The sequence below is a fragment of the Pollachius pollachius genome (genome assembly GCF_949987615.1).
Source record: "Pollachius pollachius genome assembly, chromosome: 13".
NCBI classification, from domain to species: Eukaryota; Metazoa; Chordata; class Actinopteri; order Gadiformes; family Gadidae; genus Pollachius; species Pollachius pollachius.
The window spans coordinates 10,283,872-10,304,968 of record NC_136946.1 but is presented as its reverse complement, the minus strand read 5'-3'; the positions used below and the strand labels follow the sequence as shown (position 1 = coordinate 10,304,968).

Genomic DNA, 21,097 nt, shown 5'->3' with positions numbered 1-21,097 from the left:
ATTGATGTAACAAGATCTACATAATTTTGGTTAAATAGATGCAAAGTTAACAATGCAAAAACCTTCTTTAGCCAATATCACTACACACAAATAAGGGAAATCCTGCTATTACACATTATATTGTCAATTAACCACTCAAAGAACTGAGGTAAACAAATAATTCAATACACATTTTTATTGCAAAATAAAACTAAGTAGGAAAAATTTACGTCAGAATTTTGGTGTTCCCAAATACAATATTACCTAATTTGGTATGACAGCCTGTACACTTCAGGTAAAGAAAGCAAAAGGCAATCAGTGTAGGCCACGATATACTTAAACCCCTAGATATTATTGGGTTTGTCAACTGTATACTCCAGATTCAATACACAAATACTACGTTATTGTGGTTCTTTTACTGGTTGTCCAACCAATTCCATTCCGAATATAGAAAATAAAGCAACAGATGTAATGCAAGGGAGAGGGCTAGGCCAAAGTAATAACAGTATTTATATATGTATATTTTCCTGCGGTAGTATGCAATTTCATGTTTTATCTCGCAATTTCGTGTTTTATCTTGTCTGTTTGGGGCCTCCAGCCAGGAGAGCTCTCACTGCTTGCTTGCTTCCTTATTTCTTTTTTTCCTCCTCGTCCTTCTTGCCATCCTTTTGGCTTCCTGTCTGGGAGGCCAGGGAGCCCATGGCGTTGCGAATGGCCTCGTTGTTTGGGTCCACACCCGGGAGATTCTCCAGGACACTCTGAAGGAACTCTGGGTCTTGCATCACATCATAGTCATCCTCCTCCTGAATAAAAACAGCTGGTGTTAGTTACAAAGAAAGACCACTTTGCTAATTCCAACATTAATTATGACACAATCAACAGGCTGGATATTCTGGCCTATATCATAATAATATTTTTCCAATTTGTATACCGAACAGCACATGGGGTACCTTGAACCTGGCTGCTGGTCCTTACTTTTCCATGTACTTTCACAAAATAATAAATATTACATCGTGCACATAGCACTTCCTGGCACATTGAAGACTCTGCTGCTGATGACATGAAGAAATTAGAGATCTAATTTTTCGGAAATTATTTTTTATAAATGAATTAAATAGGTGAAACAGATATTCTGGGAACAAATTCCCAGGCGGTTGGTTGCCCTACTTGCCAACAGAAACCAATGAGAATGGGAGTCGAGTGGGACTCAAACACGGATGTATAGTACTGAAACTACCTAAACAAGTTGTTGTGTGCTTCTGCATTGTATTTTAGGCAGAGCACATTTCTGAATGTAAAACAAAAATGATTAGTAGTCTAGCTGTACTATGGTTGACTACTCTATACTTTATCATTGTCAACAAGGTGATCAATGTTTAATTTAATTCATATGGCATTGAAATACAACATGCCATTTTCTGAATTTAGATGATAAATTATGAACTAGAAGTTATATGCTATACTAAAGCAGAGGTTCACACCAACCTGGCCCAAAACTTCTCAACCTAGAGTCTTTTCACATACCTTGGGATGACTTCAACTCATTTCAAACCAGTGGCATACAACTTTCCACTAAAAGATAATCCCTTTAAAAGTCGAACCATTGGGATACACAGTGAATTGCTGCATGTGAATACTTCACCTTGGCTGTTTCTGTCGTGTCCATCGCGGCTGCGGTATCCATATCTCCATATTCTAACGGCAATACAAAGAAGAATATCCCATTAAAGAGATCTACTGGCATCTATACATGCAGTACAAGCCTACTCAGTTTAAGAAACATGATAGCATCGTGTAGGAGATCACCCTCCCTGCACCAAACTTGCATTATATGTGGTGCTGTTCTAAGTCATAAGCATTTGTATTGTGAACAAGCTACTGCTAAGGTTGCCAATTACACATGAAGTAGTTTTTTAACTGGTGTTTGCCATCAGGAATTTTATATTGAGTTAAACATGACATTTCTTTCACTTTAAACAGGTATTTTTGCAGGCATTCTGTCAACCTTCTGCCACCAGCGGTGAGGTGAACACAGAAGGGGTCTATAGCGAACACGAGGTGCTGCTGTGGACATGCATGGCTCAGCGTACCTCCTCCGGAGAGAGACATCTGCATGGCGTAAGCGATCTGCTCCTCCTCCGTCATGCTGCTGAAGTCTGGGAGCGCCTTGACGCCAGCCTCTGGCTGAGCCTCGGCCGTCTTCAGCCAAGCCTCTTCTGGTTCTGCAACAAACCAAACAATTCCAGTCAGTGACAGACCCGCAACCTTCTCATGCCTAACATTCAACTAACATTCAAGGGTTATTTCCCTCCATAAGCCCCTGCAGCCCTACTTTTACTTTTTTTTATTATTATTGTTGTTGTTCAACATTCCTATCTATGTTGCTTTCAGTTCCCTGTCAAAGGACTTTGCAAACAACAAGGGCTCTTCATATTGTAATGTTTACCACTAGTTCAGGTAGAGGTAGATAGGTAGGTAGGTAGGTAGATAGGTAGGTAGGTAGGTAGGTAGGTAGGTAGGTAGGTAGGTGTGTGTGTGTGTGTATTACCCTCTGGTGTTGACACAGGCATGCTGGCGTCTGTTACAGAGGCCACCGCTGCTCTACGGCTCTCCTCCTCCTGCCTCTGTCTCTGCTCCTCCATGGACACGCGCAGCGCCTGGTGGGGGGGGGGGGGGGGGGGGGGGGGGAGGCATACACCATGCCACGATAAGTGGACAGATCCGAGGCGCACTGGCTGACCATATTGGTGGACCACAGCCAGACCACAACCTACAGCGTGTAAATAAGGGCCGTCTAAATGTGTCAATGATGAACTAGAACGTCAAGCGTTGCATTACCAGCGCCAGCTCTGGGTCAGCACTGGGGTCCACGCCAAACTCAAAGTCGCTGGCCCCGAGCCCCATCATGGCGCCACCCTCCCCAGCCAGGATGGGTGAGGACAGCAGTGTGTCGGCGAGGCTGGGGCCTGGAGGAACGGTGACCAGGTGAGAGCCCGTTCCCTCTTTCCCATTCAGGGTGTTGATGAAAGTAGTCAGCTTCTCTGTGTTTAACTCCTGGACGGCCGCAATGGGGGCAGGGACGGAAAGACGGCAATGTAAAAAGAATACATATCGGAATGAAAGACGCTTGGCATTAAAGTTGTTTTCTTTTTAGATTACATGCGTGTCTTGGTTTTGGAATAGAAAACTAACTAAGTAGTGACAAACTAACATGTTTTCTCACCTCTTCACCAAAGTTGATGATATCCACATTGACCTTCTCTTTTTTCAAACGTTTGGCCAGTTTGACAAGCTTTATGGTTGAGACAAAAGGAGAGTAACTTGATAGAACAACACAAAAAGTGTACTGCAGGAGAGAAATACAGCCAAAATGTTTAAATTATAAATGTATTTCTTTTGTATGCTCACATCTTTCTCGTTGTCCTCAACTGGGCTTCCAACAAAGGCAATAATCCTCATCTTGTGGTTTTTCCCCTGCCTGTGTTTGAGCGCCAACTAGAATAAAAGAGACGCTTTGAATATAGAACAGGGGGCGTTTCAAAATAGCAGGTTAAACATCTTAATACTTAAACCAGAACTGTGAATAGAGCGAGCACTTCGCTGAACATGGGGATTTCAGGATTATCCATTTCTCGTCATCTGATTTCAATATAGAAGAAATATTAATTCGATGTGATAAAAAATTTTGGTTTGACAGGCTTCAAAGCCCTCATTTATTGCATCTGGAAAAGCTAATTGGTCATAGAATCATGGATCACTGTTAAAGTATCCTACTAATGAGGCCGCAGGTGGGTTTAACATACTTATAACTAGGGGTTTATATTCTACCTACATCCCAATTTTGATAGTTGAAGTTCATTGATAAAATCTTGAAAAGAATAAACAAATACAATTCAGATCTATTCTTGTCCTATCAATAACGATTGTATCTGACTTTAAATTAACATTATATCTAAAGTCTGATGCCACAAATCTGAATGTGAGTGGTGTTTAACTTTATATTTGTTTTGACTGAGCAATTGGCATACAAACTCAGCCAGCAGCAGTATGTAAAAAAAGTCAAATGAACACCTGGACTGGGAACTGAATGATGATTTCCAATGAGGTATAACACAACAACATAAAAAACTGATGTTCCTCACATGAGCCACTCTGATGCCAGTACAAAAGCAGATATTGCCACGGGGCGTGATGGCATGTAGTTTGGACAGGATTCGACCCATATCTGGGGTCAACGTGGTCAGGACTTCACAGTTACTGTAGAGAAACAGGAAATATCACGGTTTTCACTTTAGAACCATCATAATCGAACGGCAAATATTTGTGTTGAGATTTCAACCTTTTATTTTTCTTAGAAAGATTCGTCATAGCATTAAACATAAGTCATTCGGATGGATTACTTTGCCATGGTGATGAGTCCAACGTTGTTCTCTGGGTTGCTGCGTGTTTTGGAGTGGCAAACGATGTTGACAGCATCTTGCTGAGCCTGTAGACGTGTGGGTAGGAAGTCTCCATTCCTCATATACTCACTGTTGTCCACACTGGTGGGGGGAGGGGGAGAATGAATGTGTTATGACGGAACAACTTCGTTTTTCACAGACGTAAAGGTGTTAATTTGCCGATTACTAAACTGAACAGCAATAACAACCTAGCGTCTGTATTGCCGTTAAACAATATCAACGAATTTGGAAAGGAAATGTTTAAGAAGTGATCGGCTATCCCTCAAATAATAAAAGGTATATTGGAGGCCTACAGGGTTTCAGTATTTGCTAACGATATATTCACCCAGAGGCAGGTGCCCAATAGTCAACCTTAGTAAAGTAGTAAAGACTATATATCTATTAAATTCATCTTCTTGTGGAAAACAAATAGTGTACTAAATGCAACGAGTAAAACCTGACGATAGCTAGCGTTAGCTACAATGACTCAGTCCATGTAGCAGGATTGAATACATTACCTAGCTAACGTGACTCGTTTAGATTTGGATTAAGACGAAATTATCATTGTTATTTACTCAAAATAAATGTAAACTCAATAAATGCAATGACGGTAATAGATATTTGCATCATTCTTACCAGACCATAGTACTTTCAAGCCCCATTTTGAACTTCTTGTTGCTCTCTGGCGCATGCTCTTCTTCGTCAGCCGTAAACCTGTTCCACCCCCACTTCTGTAGTGCATTAGCGCTCTCTACTGGATCGGACATAAAACCTCAAAAATTAATAATACGAGTAAAATATTAAATATTCAACTGTTATTTGAATTTTTCGAATAGCAAACTATTCTCTTATCGCGTTTATATGATTATCTTGAGTTTTCTGACATAAGTAGCATGTGTCAAATATCTTTGTTAAAAGTAGAGTGAAGTAAAGTATTATTGGTATTCTTCATGTCACTCATAAAATCCGCCCACACCACTAGGCTACTTTAGCCTGGCACCGCCCACCTACCTACTTCCGCTCAATGTTCACGATGGTCTGGTAGGACCAGGCTAACTGTGCGTTCTCACCAAAAGCGAATTGCGCTGCAAAGACGCTTTGGTCGCTCATAAAGTATCGCTGCGAATACTTCTGTTCGCTTTTGTCGCTCAAGACGTACAATTCAATTTTGCAGACGCATTTAAAGGAGCCGTATGCTTTTAGTACAGACAGCCATATCAAAGAGTGAACTCCTATACACTTGGGCCATATTGCAGAGACGGTTTTGCTTGTTGGATAAAGTGCTTCGACAGCAAGCGACAGTGATTCCCCTCCTATATATATATATATATATATAACCTCCTAAAATGTAATAACAGAGAACAAAAAAACGTTGCGTGCTGTAGTAGGATAGTTAAAATATGTTTCACTGATCTGCATGTGCAAATCATGATCTGCACTCATTCGTCAAACAAATTGACATTGGCGCACATGGCTAATTTGCATACGCGCACAGGACTGGCTGGCTCCGCTAGGCAAATAATCGAACATATCTATCAACACGTGTCTAGTTTTAATGTGATGTATTTTGTGTATGTCCAGTCAGACTTGTCTCCCTTGTTCTGTGTGTTCTTGTAGGCTACTGTCCTGTGTGAGCCGAATCACCTAAATGAATTCCCGACGATTTGTGTCGTTTGGTATTAATAGAATTGACTAGGCTATCCATCTATCTAGACTATTTAATTAAAAATGATTCACCTCAGGCTCCGTGAATAGTGGGTAATAGCGGAAATAGAGGGATAAAAGACAAGCGATATATCCCTTGTCATTTATCCCTCGTCTTGTCGATTAGTTTGTGTATGTGACGATTTAAAAAACGTGTTTTGTTTAAAGCATGACTACACGCGATTGGTTGGTTAGATTGGTGGTATGGACAGCAAATGAAAATTATTGCCGCTAAATACGAACGTTCTAGATCGCAAATATTTTCTATAAATACTCCCGCTTATCATCACTTTGTATTAAAATCACCATGGAGTTTGCACTCATTAACTATTGAACACAAAACAGAAAAAACAGCTGTCATTATTACTGTCACTGACAGCGATATATTGTTTCACTTCTTATGACAAATGTACTTATCGTAAGTCGCTTTTGATAAAAGCGTCTGCTAAATGGTCATTTGTCAGCTGTCTATCCTCTATAAAACTGCATTGAAGTGACACGTTTGTTCTGTGTATTATTCATTTGCATTATTATGCGTGCATTATTCCTTTGCACAACGTATTATTCCTTTGCACAACGTATGTATTTTTGATATTTGAAAACGATATCGTCCCATTCAGAGCAAGGAAGATTGGTATGCTAGGATCTCGGTTAGCAGGCAAGTATCGCGCCTATTTTACAATAATCTCCAAACGTTTCAGTAACACACACCAGACCAACCAACCACGTGTGACACCTCCGCACAGGCCAGAGCCTTTTTGTTGCGATCTCTGAAATGAAAAAGGCTCGGATCGTACAACACCGGGTGCCGAGCTACAGCCGCGATTCATTTTTAGGTCGACATTTTGTACAGTGAGTAGGAACCAAAAAAGTAGATAGGAACCAAAGTGCCGGTGTTCGGTGTTCCCTGGGATCCACGCAAGCAAAGAGCGTCTACATTCCGATTGGCTGTCAGTGTTTTGCCGTTGAAACGCGTCATAGTAATTCGCATAAAGTTCAGCCCTCTTCAACTTTTTTTTTCGCTCTGGTTACTCACCTTTTGCCGCTGGTAGCGTTTGACGCTTGTGTCGCTCTGGTCGCTCTTGCCCATATAAAGTGGATGACTTCCGCTGATTTGGCAGCTCAATTCGCTTTTGGTGTGAACGCAAAGTTATCTTTCTTTCTGTCATTTGTGGGTTTGAATATGAGTTTGAAAAGTTTCAAATTGCGTGTTGCTCAAAAGGATGACTGCGAAAAGATTGCAAGAATGTTAAAGGTAAGGGAAATTGCATATCGGCTTCAGTTTTTATTTTCTTGTACAAATCTAATAATTCTACTGCTATTATCAGGGGTGGATCTTAAGGATTTTTGTCATTAACCATTAACTAGTGTTCACATTACTCAAATGGAAAACATAAATCCAATAACTATTAGAGAATATACTATTTGATCTATTTCGGTTGTTATTCATCTACAAGGCCTTGAATCAGCCTTGTTTCATTAAAACGTATCATATTAAAGGCATAGGAAAAAAATCTAACAAAACAATATGTAAGGTAGGCCAATTATTGGAAAATGGGACCTTCTGCTCGAGGGTAAATGGCCCTATCCTTAACGAGGTTATCAGGTTGAACCTGTTATCAGGTTTTCAATGTCCTCTCTACCCAATAATTCAAACCATATGCTACTGGAAGAATGATGCATTAAGAGATGCAGTAGGCCTATGAAGATTGCTGGCATTGTTGTTGGCAGTGCTCTTTAATTTCTGCCCCCAGCTCCATCCTTGTTTCCCTTAATCCCCCGTTGCCTTCTAAAACATAACTCTCTTTTTATAGGAGTTGGCAGTTTGGTTAAAAGTGCCTGACCTATACAAGCTATCAACTGAAGGTAACTTCATTCCACACATCACACAATCGCAACTGATTATGACAACATGCTTAAATCAATCATATCGCTGCTTGTTTTATGTTAACCACTATTCTGTTTTACCAGAGTTGGAGTGTAACGGATTTGGTCCCAATCCTTTATTTAAATGTCTTCTTGCAGAAGTTCCTGTAGAGAATAAGGCCCAAGAGGGTAAACATCACTCTGACATTCTATACTTATGTATATAGACTATGTATATAGACATATACATGTTTTGTATAGGCGAGGCCATTGACCGAAACAAACGCAAGTTTATATATTTAGCGCCGTTTAAACGCAAGGCTGTGATGTACATAGGCTGAAATTACATAAAAAAAACGATTGATAGGATAATCTTTAAATAACAGGCAGATGGGCCTGTTGCCAGACCAGCCTAACCAGCTCTAAACAGGATTGAGGCCTGACGACAAACAAAGAAAGCAACTTGATTGGAGGAAAATAATCTTACCACTTGTTACATTCATTTGTATTTAATTTAGGATGCCTGTAATTTAAGTGTTTGATTTGTATTAATTATTCCTTGTTAAAACATAAATTCCCTGCACAATGGAGCAATATGTTTCTCAATGGACAGCAATGCACTATTATAATGGCGGTATACTTATAGAGTTTGATCATCCAATTAGCATTGTCTTTATGTTTAGGATATACTGTTGTGGGTATTGCCCTCTACTATTCTACCTACAGTATGTTCTGTGGACCATCGTCATATTTAGAGAGCCTTTATGTGATGCCAGAATTCCATGGTAAGATTCTTTGACACTGAGTTAATATCCATAGCATATAAGCATAAGCAATATAGTATCAACAGTATTCAGACAATAATATGAATTTGTTCAACTTAATAAAAAAATATTAAATGATCATTTTTATTTCAGGTAAAGGCATTGGCAAGGCCTTGCTTTGCAAAGTAGCTGAGGTATTTTTTTGTGTGTCACCATTGATTTAGCTATAACTTATAAGATGCTGTACAGTTGGTTAGATTTGAGAGTTGTAAAGAGAGAGCAGTGGAAAGCAAGATTATGAAACTAAACAACCCTCAAAACCCTCTACCTCTCTGCCCTGCCGCTCCCTAAATTCCTCAACCATTGAGAAGTGTTGCATTTCAGGCACTTGTGATTGACCGCAAAATCAAGTCCTCGAAACAAGCAGGGAATAATCGCCCTGATGGTTAGATATTAGCTAGGAGTGGCCTAAACATAAATGGCTCATTCGAAGAGTGGCACAGTCAACTGAGCTTGATGCCGATATTAACAGTTCAGCTTACGAATGGCTATGGCATTTCTAACTAATTAACTTAAATCAAAGCTCTCAAATCTTACCAACAGCACCTTTTAATCTTGTTTCATTGGGGAAAACCAAATAAAATTGGTCACATTTTTCTTGTGTGTTTTTTTGTTGTAGGAGGGAAAAAACTGTTTGAAGCTCACTTCCCGAAATTGGAATCTTTCTACTCAACAATTTTACTTTGCACATGGAGCTAAAGATCTGACGGCAACTGAAGGGGTTCACGTGCTTTATTTTTCATCAGACGCGTTGAATCACTTGGCAAATAATGCCCTTTAGGAATAATATGCTAGTTTTATTTTTCAGAATATCACACGTTTTTAAACATGTGTAGTAAGCCTGCACCATGGTCAAATCTCAGTAGCATTAACACAACAAACCTCATTTCAGTTCTATTTTACTAATGAAATAAGTTATTTTTAACCTATATGCAGAATAAATATCTTTTAATCTCGATCAGTTCCAACGTCATCCTCTACTAAGAGTCAGGGATTGTTGCCGTATCCGGACCGCCGCCGGAGGAGTAACAATACATTTCTCCTCTATTTCGCGGTTCAATCTGGACTTCAGAGAGTCAAAGCCAAAGCTCCTTTGCCCTAACTCCTTCTCCACCATTGGCGAGACAACCCCCACTACGAGTCCTTACTTGTCGTGGAAGTACCAAAGAGTCAGAGAACCCGACGCAGTCTTTAAAGGGGAAATATTATGAAAACAACCCTTTTCCTGGGATTTGGGTGTTGTTTTGGGTCTCTGGTGCTCCCACGCGTATACAAACTTTGAAATAAGTCTGTAGGCCTACATGATTTTTTTGAGTGAGCTATGCATTTCTGAAAGTACCCCGCCTACAGTTACCAAACGAGCGAGTCAGTTTAGAATATTTCCACCCACTTCCCCATCCCCCTCCAATCAGACCATAGATACGGTTTTGCCGACCAGCGGAGGAGCGCTGGGTGGAGATGCGCATTTCAGAAGCAGGGAGATTTCATACAAGAATAGATGTCTGATTTCTGTCAGTTTGCCATGTAACTGGCAGGGAGTCTGGTGGAGCTGCTGGACTGCCGCCGAAGCTCCTGCGGCAGTCCGGCAGCTTTCAAAATGATCGTAAACACGACGGAAGAAAAAAACATTTATTTTGACTGATGCGCCCGAAGTTACTACTTTACAACCTCGTTGATGACCAGCATTTAGAAAAAACACGTACCTTTAATTCAGCTTTGGGTGAAATCGAAGCGTAGTGTGTAGCCTACTCACTTCTTATAGGGGGTAACTACATTGGCACGACACCAGCTTCCTCCATTTTATGCGCCACCTTTTAAAGTAAATCGCTGTTTCTCCTTTTCTGACGGCTAAAACAACACGACTACCGTCTCTTTCTACTTCCAGCTCACGGCCCCCGGAAAAGACCTCGAGCATGCGCAGAACGCAAAATCCAATTCCAATTCGATAGACCTTAAACATGCACCCTTAATGCGACTATCAATTGAATAATATAGGGGTTTTAATCCGACTATGAGAAACCCAATTCGATTCGATTTTAGTTTGACTAAGGTGTATACATGCATCTTAATAATCCAATCATAGTTGGACTAACCCAATAATTCGATTTTCTTGAGGGTCATGTAAACGTACTGTTACATCACCATTGTTTCCTGTTTGTTTGGGGCTTCCTCTGGTGACTTTGGTTTATTTCACCTGGTTGTCAGCACCTGCAGATAATTAAATAGGAGGCAAGTCTCTCTCTCCCAAATTCACGGCAGCAACACCTTTGTTTGTTTGTTTCCTGTTTTTTTAGGTACTTTATGTTTAATTGTCAATAAACTCAAAACTAAGAACTTAAAACCTTTGTGTTGCGTCCCTTATTATGTTCGGCATTCGAGCCAGCCGTAACATAATAATGGAGCCAGGGGCTATCCGAGCCGGTTGAGGTTTGTTGTATTCAACCCCTAGTCTGTTTAGCTTGTTGTTCTTTGATAGCGTTGGAGATCTGTTTTATGAGCACCGTGGCAGTGTACCGTTTTTATTCTTCCACATATTGAGTATGTTATGTAAGGTGTTTGAGTGCTTTCCAGTGATTCCGCCAGGTTAGTGAGGTAGTGGGCCAGCTGGGCTGAATCATTTTGTCCTTCAAACAGTCCACTCATTTGTTATTTTGCCTTTTTTTTTATTTTTGGGGTAACTCTGGATCTCTGCTCTCTGTTGGGGGTAGGTTGGGGGTAGATGTCAGATCTTTCGGTAGCATCTGAAGTAGTGATCGACCGATATATCGGCCGGCCCCTATTAACAGCCGATATTTGTGTTTTTACGTGTATCGTATCGGCCGATATTTCTTCTGTATCGGCCATCTTTTTTATTTTTTATTTTATATGTTGTTGTTTTTTCTTCGGCATGATTTACAGACAGTTCAATAAATGTTTTTTTTTTTTTTTTAATTGACATATTGTAACATTTGTTATCATCATTGTGTCATTTTTATGATGTTAATTGAGGGAGGCTTAGCCTGGAAATCCAGACCCATATCTAGAAAACAGACCAAGGACCAAGGAGGAAGCCTCTCTCTCAACACGAAAATTTGCAGTTGGGCTCAAACCTTGCCACCTTTTCCTTTTCTCCTGCGTGAGACCATAATTATTCGATGTTCGTTTAAGTCATGCATGACTTTATGCGGGAACCTGAATAAACCCACACTTTTCAGTAATTGTGTCTATCCATTCATGGTTGCGCCTAGACAATGGGTCGTAACACCTTCTAACAGTCCACTCATTTGTGATTTTGGCTTTTTTATTTTCGGGGTAACTCTGGAGACCTGTCTATTGGGGGTAGGCTGTCGGATCTTTCGGTAGCAACTGAAGGTCTTACGTTTTGCCTTTAAAGGGAAAAACAACACTTTTCCTGGGATTTGGGGTGCTCTGAGAGAGCCTATATGATGACGTCACAATAAATGCTTCGCAATATTCATGGTTTTCGTATTAATATGGCCAGCAAAATTTTACACTAGTTTTAGAATGTTGTACACTGCAACAGGCCTGTTGAACACCAACATGCTTTATGTCGAAGCAGCATAGTACCATATTCAGCTATGGACAGATCACACACGGAATGCAGGTTTATTTCTAATCAGAATACGATCTATTATTGAGTCACAGCTACGCTATACGGGTAGCAACAGAACAAGGAACATGAACTTAACCATAAAACGCACACTAGCCTACTATGTTTTTGCTGCTATGACTGAGGGGTCAAAGCCTAGGAATTTGACTTATTATAACTAACATAACAATAGAGAAGTTGAAATTAACGTAATAACAAAAGAATACGTTTTTATTTCCACAGCGCCTGAAAGGTTAGTCAAACTCCTTTGGCTGGCAGGGCTCTTCACCAACAGAGTGGTGCCGCAGGTGGCGGGATTAATCCATCATAGGATCGACCGGAGGGGGGTTCGCATTGCTGCAGTCTTTTTCTCCGCTACATAGCTGCTCTGAACTCTCCCCCTCAGGGGTGCTGAAGGGACAGGGGGCCGCTGGCAGGGAGTCGGCTGTCTGGCTGCTGTTTTGAAGTTTGGCTTTTTTGGGGCAAGTATTTAAAAAATCTGAAATCCACTTCTGGGACATGTTGCAACTCGGCGCTCTATCGATCTTTCGCGCATAGCGTGGGCTGCGTTGTGCGTCATACGTCAGCCTACAAAGACAATGTTCTAAAATAAAATTATAATATGATAAATATCATTAAAATGGTGGATGTCAATAATGTAATGATAAACATGTTGAATGATAAAGTTTAACTCTCAAAAAATAAATATATTGATTTGTTAAGAAAACGTTTTTCACTTGCGGGGGGGGGGGGGGGGGGGGGTGCTGTAGGTGCAGCCCGCGTCCCTGAAATGATCACATGATTAATAACCCTAAAATTAGTTTTGCCTTTCTTTTTTATCTTAATATAATTTGTTTCGTAGAAATCTACGATTTCTACGGTTAGCTACAATTATGAATGGTTCAAAAACACTGCGATCGTGGCTCCAAACGAACTATTTAGAATAGAAGTGCAGACAGGAGGACAATATTTCGAGTATCACTGTGACAAAGCACAGGTGGTATATGGTGATGTTCATAGAAATGAAAGAATCGCATCCCAAACGCCATCTTACAACCGAACACGCAGCCTTCTCATTAGTTTTATTGTAATCAATAGGCTTTTTCAAAAAAAGGTTGTTGGTATACAATTAAATATGCCTCATGCGTTAGCTGTGCATAGTTGAATAGGGCCGCAGGCCTACGTTACGGTATATTGTTATATTTTATAACATCAGTCATAATGGTGGTAGGCCTACTTGAAGAAAAATGCTTTCCGAGGTGGAACGCGGTATAAAAAGTTAGAGAACCACTGATCTATAATATGTAGGATGGGACTTTACACTCCAGAGCATTAGGGGGCGATATATGCACCTCTAAACTAGTTACAATCCGCAAATTAACGACAAAGAAGAACGAGTTTGTTTCTGCCCGGTACATTTTCTGGGAACACTATCGACTAAACATGGCAAACCATCTCCGCTTCGTTGCACGTACAGTAATGGTTCAAGAAGGCAATGTCGATGCCGCGTACAAGACTTTAAACAGGTGGAAATATGAATATTTATTTACTATAGTTTGTATTTTTTTATAAACCAGGAAGACAATTGTAGTTCTGTACATATTCGTATTAACCGCTTGCTAACTTCCGCTCCGGTTCAATGTCAAAGTAACCTCAGCTGTGCAACAGAATGAATGCCCTAGATGTTGGGTTTATTCATAAAATGGAATGATTGTTAATTGGAATAATCATGAACTAGGGAGATAGGAAATGAACAGAATCCTTAAATGAAGGGCACAGTGGCTTTAAAAATGCTTTGGTATCGTCTTCTATAATACCATAACATGAAAAACACCCTTTTTATAGAGGGAGCGTTGGTAGAGGCGAAACTAGTAAAGTGATTGGTGCTTATACATTTAATTGAAACACTTACGATTTTAACTAGTTTGCGGTTTATATTACCTAATATGTTGCTTGTGTATGGAATACCAAATCTCAATGCTTTCAGTTCTATAGCCTTAGCTTACACAAATGTAATTTGATTGCACCACAAGCAGTGGTCCATGGACAAAGATAAAAGGGTTTTACCTGCAACAAAGATCTCACCTGAACAGTCATTTGAGGTGGTAACCTTTTTTTTTTTTTAGCTAGTCAACAAACGGCACATATTCCGTCTTTCTTTTCTTTTCTTTGTAAAGTGATTGGTGCTTATGCATTTAATTGAAACACTTACGATTTTAACTAGTTTGCGGTATATATTACCTAATATGTTGCTTGTGTATGGAATACCAAATCTCAATGCTTTCAGTTCTATAGCCTTAGTTTACACAAATGTAATTCGATTGCACCACAACCAGTGGTCCATGGACAAAGATAAAAGGGTTTTACTTGCAACAAAGATCTCACCTGAACAGTCATTTGAGGTGGTACCTTTTTTTTTTTTAGCTAATCAACAAACGGCACATATTCCGTCTTTCTTTAAGTTTTGTCAATTTTGGCGTGAGCAATATCCATTATTTAATCTCTCAGCTTAATTTTTTCGATATGCCATTCTTAATGTATATTTGTCTCCATTCTCAAGAGTCCTGGCTCATGATGGCGTCATTGAGGCTGTGAAGCGGAAACGCTACTTTGAGAAGCCATGCCGAGAGCGACAGAGGAAGAACTTTGAGAACTGCAAGCGTATCTACAACTCCGACATGGCCAGGAAGATAGCCTTCGTCTCCAGGACGTACAGAGACGATGCCTGGGTGGGATGTTAAATCAAAGGAAACGCTAGGATTGCGGGGACCAGGTGGTTAAACGAAGAAAGACGAAAGTGATGAATTCCTTGTGAACTTTGAGGAATATAACTAGATTGGGTCCTGCAAATCATTGACTGATGTATATCCAAGATGTAAAAGGAAATATGTGCATCTTTTTGACAGGATTTCCATGTTATTTAAATAATTGGCAGTGCTTCGAATATGTTTCAATCTATATTGCTACACTCTGATTATTGATTTTGGCTCTATTTCATCTCCAGATTTGTATCATGTTTAGCAAACATAAAATTGCATGAACTCCATCGTACAACTGCTTCTTAGGTAGGATCCCTTTTTAGTTTTGTTTTCATCAACGTGGCTGGTTTTGCCAAAGAATAACTGAATAAAAAAATATATATATGTACGTTTTCATTATTGCTGTCCTGAAGCCCATTCATTGATTCATTGGTGAACATCTGAATGTAGGCCTATTTGTGATGAAAATGGTACTGTTGGAACATTGCAAAGTGGAGTAGTTGCTAGAGCGTAGACTGTTGATTGATCTGCGGGCCAGCCTCCAGCAATGCAAACTAATTATTTTTTTTAAAAACTTTATTAATGCAAACTAATTCTGTATTCAATATGAAGATGAATGTACATATGTTTTGTGGATAAAAGTAAAGATACAGAAAATAACATCTGACTAATGTTTGTATTAAAACTATTGGATCAACATGCAGCAATAGTGTTACACAAGTTTTCAGTTGATTTGCAATCTATTTTTATATTCACTTCATGCCCGATGCTTTGGGTAATTTTACTATAACTATTGTGTTGAAATAATGTTTCATGGACATTATACGGATCATGAGAGCAGAATGGTGGATAGACAATATTCAAACATGATGGGATAAACAACCATCGCTAATGTAGATCAACATGTTACAAAGGGGTCATCATGAACCCATCCAATACTCATTTAAAACACATTTAGGTCAACTGAAAGGACATAGGTCTACATTTTATACTAAAATTGACCTTTTTGTTGAAAATGTGCTTGTATTTATAAAGAAATAAGAAAAAAAGTAATCAAATTAAGCTGCATTTGCGTGGGGTTGTATTTATGTCGTAACAAAGGCCGAGAGACGACGTTGCACAAGATGCTCAACATAACGGACAACACCACACCCCACACGACCAGTCAGACAACAGTGTCTTCAGTCAGCGACTATTCAGCCTAGCTAGTAAGGACCGTTACAGGAGGTAATTCCTGCCCACCAAAATAGCCGCCAATGACTCTCCTCTGTGCGGGAGCGGAAAGTCCCCCTCTGAGTGGCAATGCACATTTTATATTAAATGTTTTTTAATCTAGTACTTATATATATTTTGTAATTCTATATTCTGACTTTTTACCTACTACCTACTATTGAACTTGTGTATTTTTTAACAAGTTATGTTTGTTCTTGTCTATTGATGTGAAAGGCTGCTGCAACACTTGAATGTCCCTTGGGGATATGAATTACAATAAAGTACCGTATCTCTATCTATTAAGCCCCAAATAAGTGTATGGCAGTTTAAATGATCAAATGCATTAAACTCAATGTATGCATTTTATCTAGTCTCATGTTTTTTTGTATTTATTGGTATATTTTGTACTTTCGCAGAGTTCGTTTCTAAATGACGATATGAGTAGCCTACACTGTGCAAATCAGCACGACAAAATAATGCCGCGTGTCTTTTGTTCATCATGTGTACACCAGCGCACCACACGATCAACACGTGCGGGGGCTGGGTCTGAAATGTACTTTTACTAACCAATCAGCCCTACGGATGTCGCTGAGTGGTTCAACTCCGAGCAAATGGGAGGCTACTCTTATTTACGGCAGCCAATTGCATCACTAGATTCAGCACGTGTAATGCCCGTGGAGAAGTGTCAGTATTTCACATGTTTTCCTGACCAAGGCTGGGACTGACAAAGTAAGGGGTATCCAAAGGCGACAGAAAGGGAGGGAAAGGGAGCCAACAAGACAACATCACAGGCAACATAGAACATACACGCCGAATTACCATTGGGAAAGTCTGTCTTCACTCCACATTGTAACTATCTGCAACAATTTGCTAACGTCATTTCGTTATTTGCGTTCCTGCCTACGTTATATCCACTCCTACTTGAGGTGAGAGCTTAATGTTTGTCATTGTGTTGTTCCTTAACCATAAGTCATTATTATTGGAGTGAGTTTTTTGTAATTACCTTTGTTCTGGTTAACTGCGTTAACAGATATAACGTAAAAGCTCATGGTCAAAATGTTTCCAGTTGATTATTTTTATGCTTTGTTATAATGTATATTTTTTAACATATTATTATATGTTTATATACCATAACAAGGAAATAACCTAATTCACAGTGGCAAAGTTAAAGTAATTATACAGTAACAAAATCACCGGCACACGTTTTGCTGATATGACTTTTCTTTTTTACAGTAACACAATATCGAATGTGATAAACTAGACTATGTGATCAACACATTGGGAGGACAACACCCATAATGTTTTTCCATAAAACAGTATTTTCCTACTGTAAGATTCATTTATGTCCAATCAAAATAACATAGGGTTTTAAGAATACATCTGCTGTGGTTGTTCCTCTTTTCCTATTTCCGAATTATTTCTGGAGTTCTTCGTGTTAAAACGGAGTTGAACGGAGTCTTTCTGTAAAAGATTGTGTTCTGGACTGGTATGCTGTAAGCGTAGCCAGATGTTGATACAGTTCTGTGTAGGTTTTTCATTTTTTTCATGGTCGTAATATATGTGGGCGGGGGTCTTATGTAGATAACTGGAAAAAAACGGTGGTGGAATGTGGTGTTCAGCATTCAGTAATGTGATGTTTTACCAGTAGGTTGAATGTCTTTACATGTCAGTGTTGATGTTCTCTATGCTATGCTCCCTATATTTGCCTTTGGTGATATAATTACAAATAGGGAATTGTTTTTAACTCCTCGTCCCATCTCTTCTTTCAGGGTTTGAGGGATGAACTCGCTGAGCACGTCGTCCAAATGGCCGTCTTATGACTCACTCTCCTCCACCCCAAGTCTTCTCCTCAGCGAGAGCGAACACACGGAGGACGAGGCTGACCTCCTCTCCTCCGAGGGTGAAGGGGAGAGCAGAGGAGGAAGTGTGCTCTACTTGGCCGGTCGTGGTACAGGGACCTCCGTGGTAGGCTTCCCCTTCCCGGGCCACCCCTCCGACAAGCAGTGCCGCAAGTCATGTCCCGTCGAGGCTTCACTGGCCGCCAAGGGCCCCTCCCCCGGAGCTGTCACACAGGGCTCCTCCTCCGTCTCACCGGGGGACACAGCGTTCGCTCAGAAAGTAAGCATGTAGCCGCTTACATAATGCCCGTGAACCCTGCATGCTAAAGCTTTGAACATTGACTTGAAACCGATACGGCATGGAGTCATGGCTTGGTTTTTAATGTGCATTCTCTCCTTCTCTTTCCCGACAGTGTGCTGATTTGCAGAAATTTGTCAGACCGCTGATTGAACTACTGAACGGGCTGAAAAGGGGACGATTCGAGAAAGGTAATCCTTCACATGATAACACGCTCCTTCTATGCACTGTGGAGTGTTATTTCGATCTATTCATTTTCAACCTGTTCTAATCAAAGTCCCTTTGTCTACCATCAGGTCTAACAGGCTTCCAGCAGAGCGTTGCCATTGATAGATTGCAGAGGATTTTAGGAATTCTGCAGAAGCCTGACATGGGGTAAACAAGGAAAATATTTAAATAAAAACGTCTGGCAATAATGCTTTAAAGTTGCGCTTTTTTTTTTATTGCAGCTAATTATCCATACTTAATTTCTCTCTGTTTTTTTTTTTGCCCACAGTGAAAAGTACCTCCAGACCATTGTCCAGGTTGAGATCTTGCTTCGAATGTGGTTCCCTCAGATAAAGCCTCAGTCTTCCATCACACCCACCAATGAGCGTGTCGTGCTGGGCCCTTCACGCTGGCGCCAGAACCAGCTGCACATCCCCGTCAAGGCAAGCCTTTGACTGAATCTTCAAAAATGTCAAGACAGTACCATTCCCCAGCCCACATTACTCATCTCCTAAGCCTCAGTAATCCACTTGCGCTGTGTATAGTTATGAGTTGATCACATTGGTGTGTGTGCCACTGCCTTCTCCTAATTGTCTATCTTCATTTTATTATTTCTCCCACTAGAAGCGAAAGATGAGCTGGTTGAACCCTGACCCCTCTGACACCATCTGGCCACAACATCAGCAAGCCAAGCGTCATCAGAGCGGAGGTCTTGTTGACTGCTGCCACACAGTGACTTCAAACAATGTTATCTCGATGCGCCTACCAGGGACATCTTCACAAAAGAGGGTAAAGGAGGAAATCAAATCTGGGCTTCCCGCATGCAAACTCTTGGACAGTATCGACCGGCGGCATTCGTCTAGCAGGAGGGAAAACAGAACATGGAGAAGACTTCAGAACTCCCCACCTCCCTCCCTGCGTAGCAGCCCGGCTACACAAGATGGCTCTGTCTCGTCGAGCTCTGCCATTCCCACGGCTGACTCACCTTAGCTGCTCCCGGTTTATAGGTGGATGGCTGCCAGACAGTTGAGGCCTGAGCATGCCAGACAACGTGTAAACAGGGCGGGCCGCGAATGACATCACTTCCCATCTAGCAGTGGAGTCGTTAGCGACATGAGACCTTGCCAAGGCATTGCGAGGGAGAACTGCTGCTTATTTTAACACTCAACCGTGGAAGGAATATGGACACTACGTACGTTGCACTATGAACACCTTCATTTGCCTATTGTTCTATCGGCAATTTCATTATCATATGTCAGTTCATATGCATATGTGTATTCATACATGTATTTTATGGGTTTAAAAGATTACGGTTTTGATAATCCAATGTTTGATGCATCTTCCCAATCAGTGCTCTATTTTCGATTTTATCGTATCAAAGAACAGACTCAGAGAACTATTCATGATTTTTGGAAAGGCATACATGTAGGCCTGTCCTTAAACTGAAATAAAGGATCTTCCAATGTATCAGTCCTACTTATAAATTAGGACTTGCAAAAGGCCCATTTCTGGCTAAAACAATCTGTAGTATAAACAGGCATTAAGCCTTGAATAAAAAGTGACACAATTGAAATAGCCACAATTGTAGCTATTAAAAATGGCATTGCACAGACAACTTACAGGCATAAAATGCCGGCTAAAATATGATATTTAAAGTTGTACTCGCACTTTGGATGATAACAAGGAGATATTAACTAATGCCAATGACCAATCATCTAGGTATTCTTTTAATATTTACTGAAAATAAATACAACTTGAAAGCAATGTTCAAATGGCTTGTAGCCTTGTGATTTTGTACAATCAGAATTTAGTTTGGTTCTTGACTGCACTTATTTATTTTAGTGTTTTTATTTTTACTCCTGCTCTTTTGACACTGTGGGTTTGATATTCTTGTTTTGTCATTTACAACATTCAAATACATAGTTTATTGCCCTATTTATTTCAAATGGGTTTAATGTAGCATCTCAAAATAAGAGTTATGTGGAAGACAATAAACCAATGTGTTCCTGTTTCTACAATTGTACTATTAGTGAGATTTGTTTCTCTATTGACATGAAATCAACTGAAAACTACATCCTTATTTCATCTAGGTTTTATAATATTCTAGTCAATATGACATTTTTTATCAAACTATTTCAGGTGGAATTACGTTAATAACAGGGAAGTGGCTAAATTATCAGATTTCCAACTATATATTATTGGATTTTTCCCTTAATTTTCAAGATAGTTAATGATTGCGAATTCACCTTAGATTTATTTGAGTCCTGCTACGAACAACAGGCAGATCACAATTGTCCCTCAAATTAGGTTTTTGTAATAATGTGAAGAGATCACCTTTTGCATTAAGCCATTTAGAAAATTGTAAAAAGCGGTGAATGCCTT

At 40.1% G+C, this 21,097-nt stretch overlaps 3 protein-coding genes across 3 annotated transcripts; 2 read left to right on the top strand and 1 right to left on the bottom strand.

Annotated features, from left to right (window-relative positions):
• Window positions 1-134: 134 nt before the first annotated feature.
• Window positions 135-5,127, bottom strand: LOC307084524 (26S proteasome non-ATPase regulatory subunit 4-like). The gene is made up of 10 exons (XM_079748942.1): window positions 5,055-5,127; window positions 4,380-4,520; window positions 4,122-4,236; window positions 3,388-3,474; window positions 3,203-3,271; window positions 2,818-3,033; window positions 2,528-2,636; window positions 2,070-2,201; window positions 1,622-1,674; window positions 135-782 (listed from the first exon to the last, which is right to left on the bottom strand). Exons 1-10 carry the CDS (start codon window positions 5,078-5,080, stop codon window positions 609-611), a joined length of 1,122 nt encoding a protein of 373 aa, XP_079605068.1. The 5' UTR covers window positions 5,081-5,127; the 3' UTR covers window positions 135-608.
• An 8,687-nt stretch (window positions 5,128-13,814) lies between these two features.
• Window positions 13,815-15,544, top strand: mrps21 (mitochondrial ribosomal protein S21). The gene is made up of 2 exons (XM_079748968.1): window positions 13,815-13,927; window positions 14,962-15,544. Exons 1-2 carry the CDS (start codon window positions 13,845-13,847, stop codon window positions 15,140-15,142), a joined length of 264 nt encoding a protein of 87 aa, XP_079605094.1. The 5' UTR covers window positions 13,815-13,844; the 3' UTR covers window positions 15,143-15,544.
• Window positions 15,545-17,101: 1,557 nt separating this feature from the next.
• On the top strand, window positions 17,102-20,631 carry LOC307084748 (uncharacterized protein). The gene is made up of 6 exons (XM_079749235.1): window positions 17,102-17,298; window positions 18,142-18,490; window positions 18,624-18,699; window positions 18,805-18,883; window positions 19,005-19,158; window positions 19,340-20,631. Exons 2-6 carry the CDS (start codon window positions 18,152-18,154, stop codon window positions 19,703-19,705), a joined length of 1,014 nt encoding a protein of 337 aa, XP_079605361.1. The 5' UTR covers window positions 17,102-17,298; window positions 18,142-18,151; the 3' UTR covers window positions 19,706-20,631.
• The last annotated feature ends 466 nt before the right edge of the window (window positions 20,632-21,097 follow it).

Excerpts from the sequence above, each read along its gene's own strand:
- LOC307084524 (XM_079748942.1), bottom strand. The coding sequence starts at position 5,080 with ATGGGGCTTGAAAGTACTATGGTCTG. Across the intron at positions 2,637-2,817 it reads CTGACCCAGAGCTGGCGCTG|GCGCTGCGCGTGTCCATGGA; the intron begins GTAATGCAACGC and ends CCCCCCCACCAG. Across the intron at positions 2,202-2,527 it reads GCCTGTGTCAACACCAGAGG|AACCAGAAGAGGCTTGGCTG; the intron begins GTAATACACACA and ends GGTTTGTTGCAG.
- mrps21 (XM_079748968.1), top strand. The coding sequence starts at position 13,845 with ATGGCAAACCATCTCCGCTTCGTTGCACGTACAGTAATGGTTCAAGAA. Across the intron at positions 13,928-14,961 it reads GCGTACAAGACTTTAAACAG|AGTCCTGGCTCATGATGGCG; the intron begins GTGGAAATATGA and ends TCCATTCTCAAG.
- LOC307084748 (XM_079749235.1), top strand. The coding sequence starts at position 18,152 with ATGAACTCGCTGAGCACGTCGTCCAAATGGCCGTCTTATGACTCACTC. Across the intron at positions 18,700-18,804 it reads AAGGGGACGATTCGAGAAAG|GTCTAACAGGCTTCCAGCAG; the intron begins GTAATCCTTCAC and ends GTCTACCATCAG. Across the intron at positions 18,884-19,004 it reads CTGCAGAAGCCTGACATGGG|TGAAAAGTACCTCCAGACCA; the intron begins GTAAACAAGGAA and ends TTTTGCCCACAG.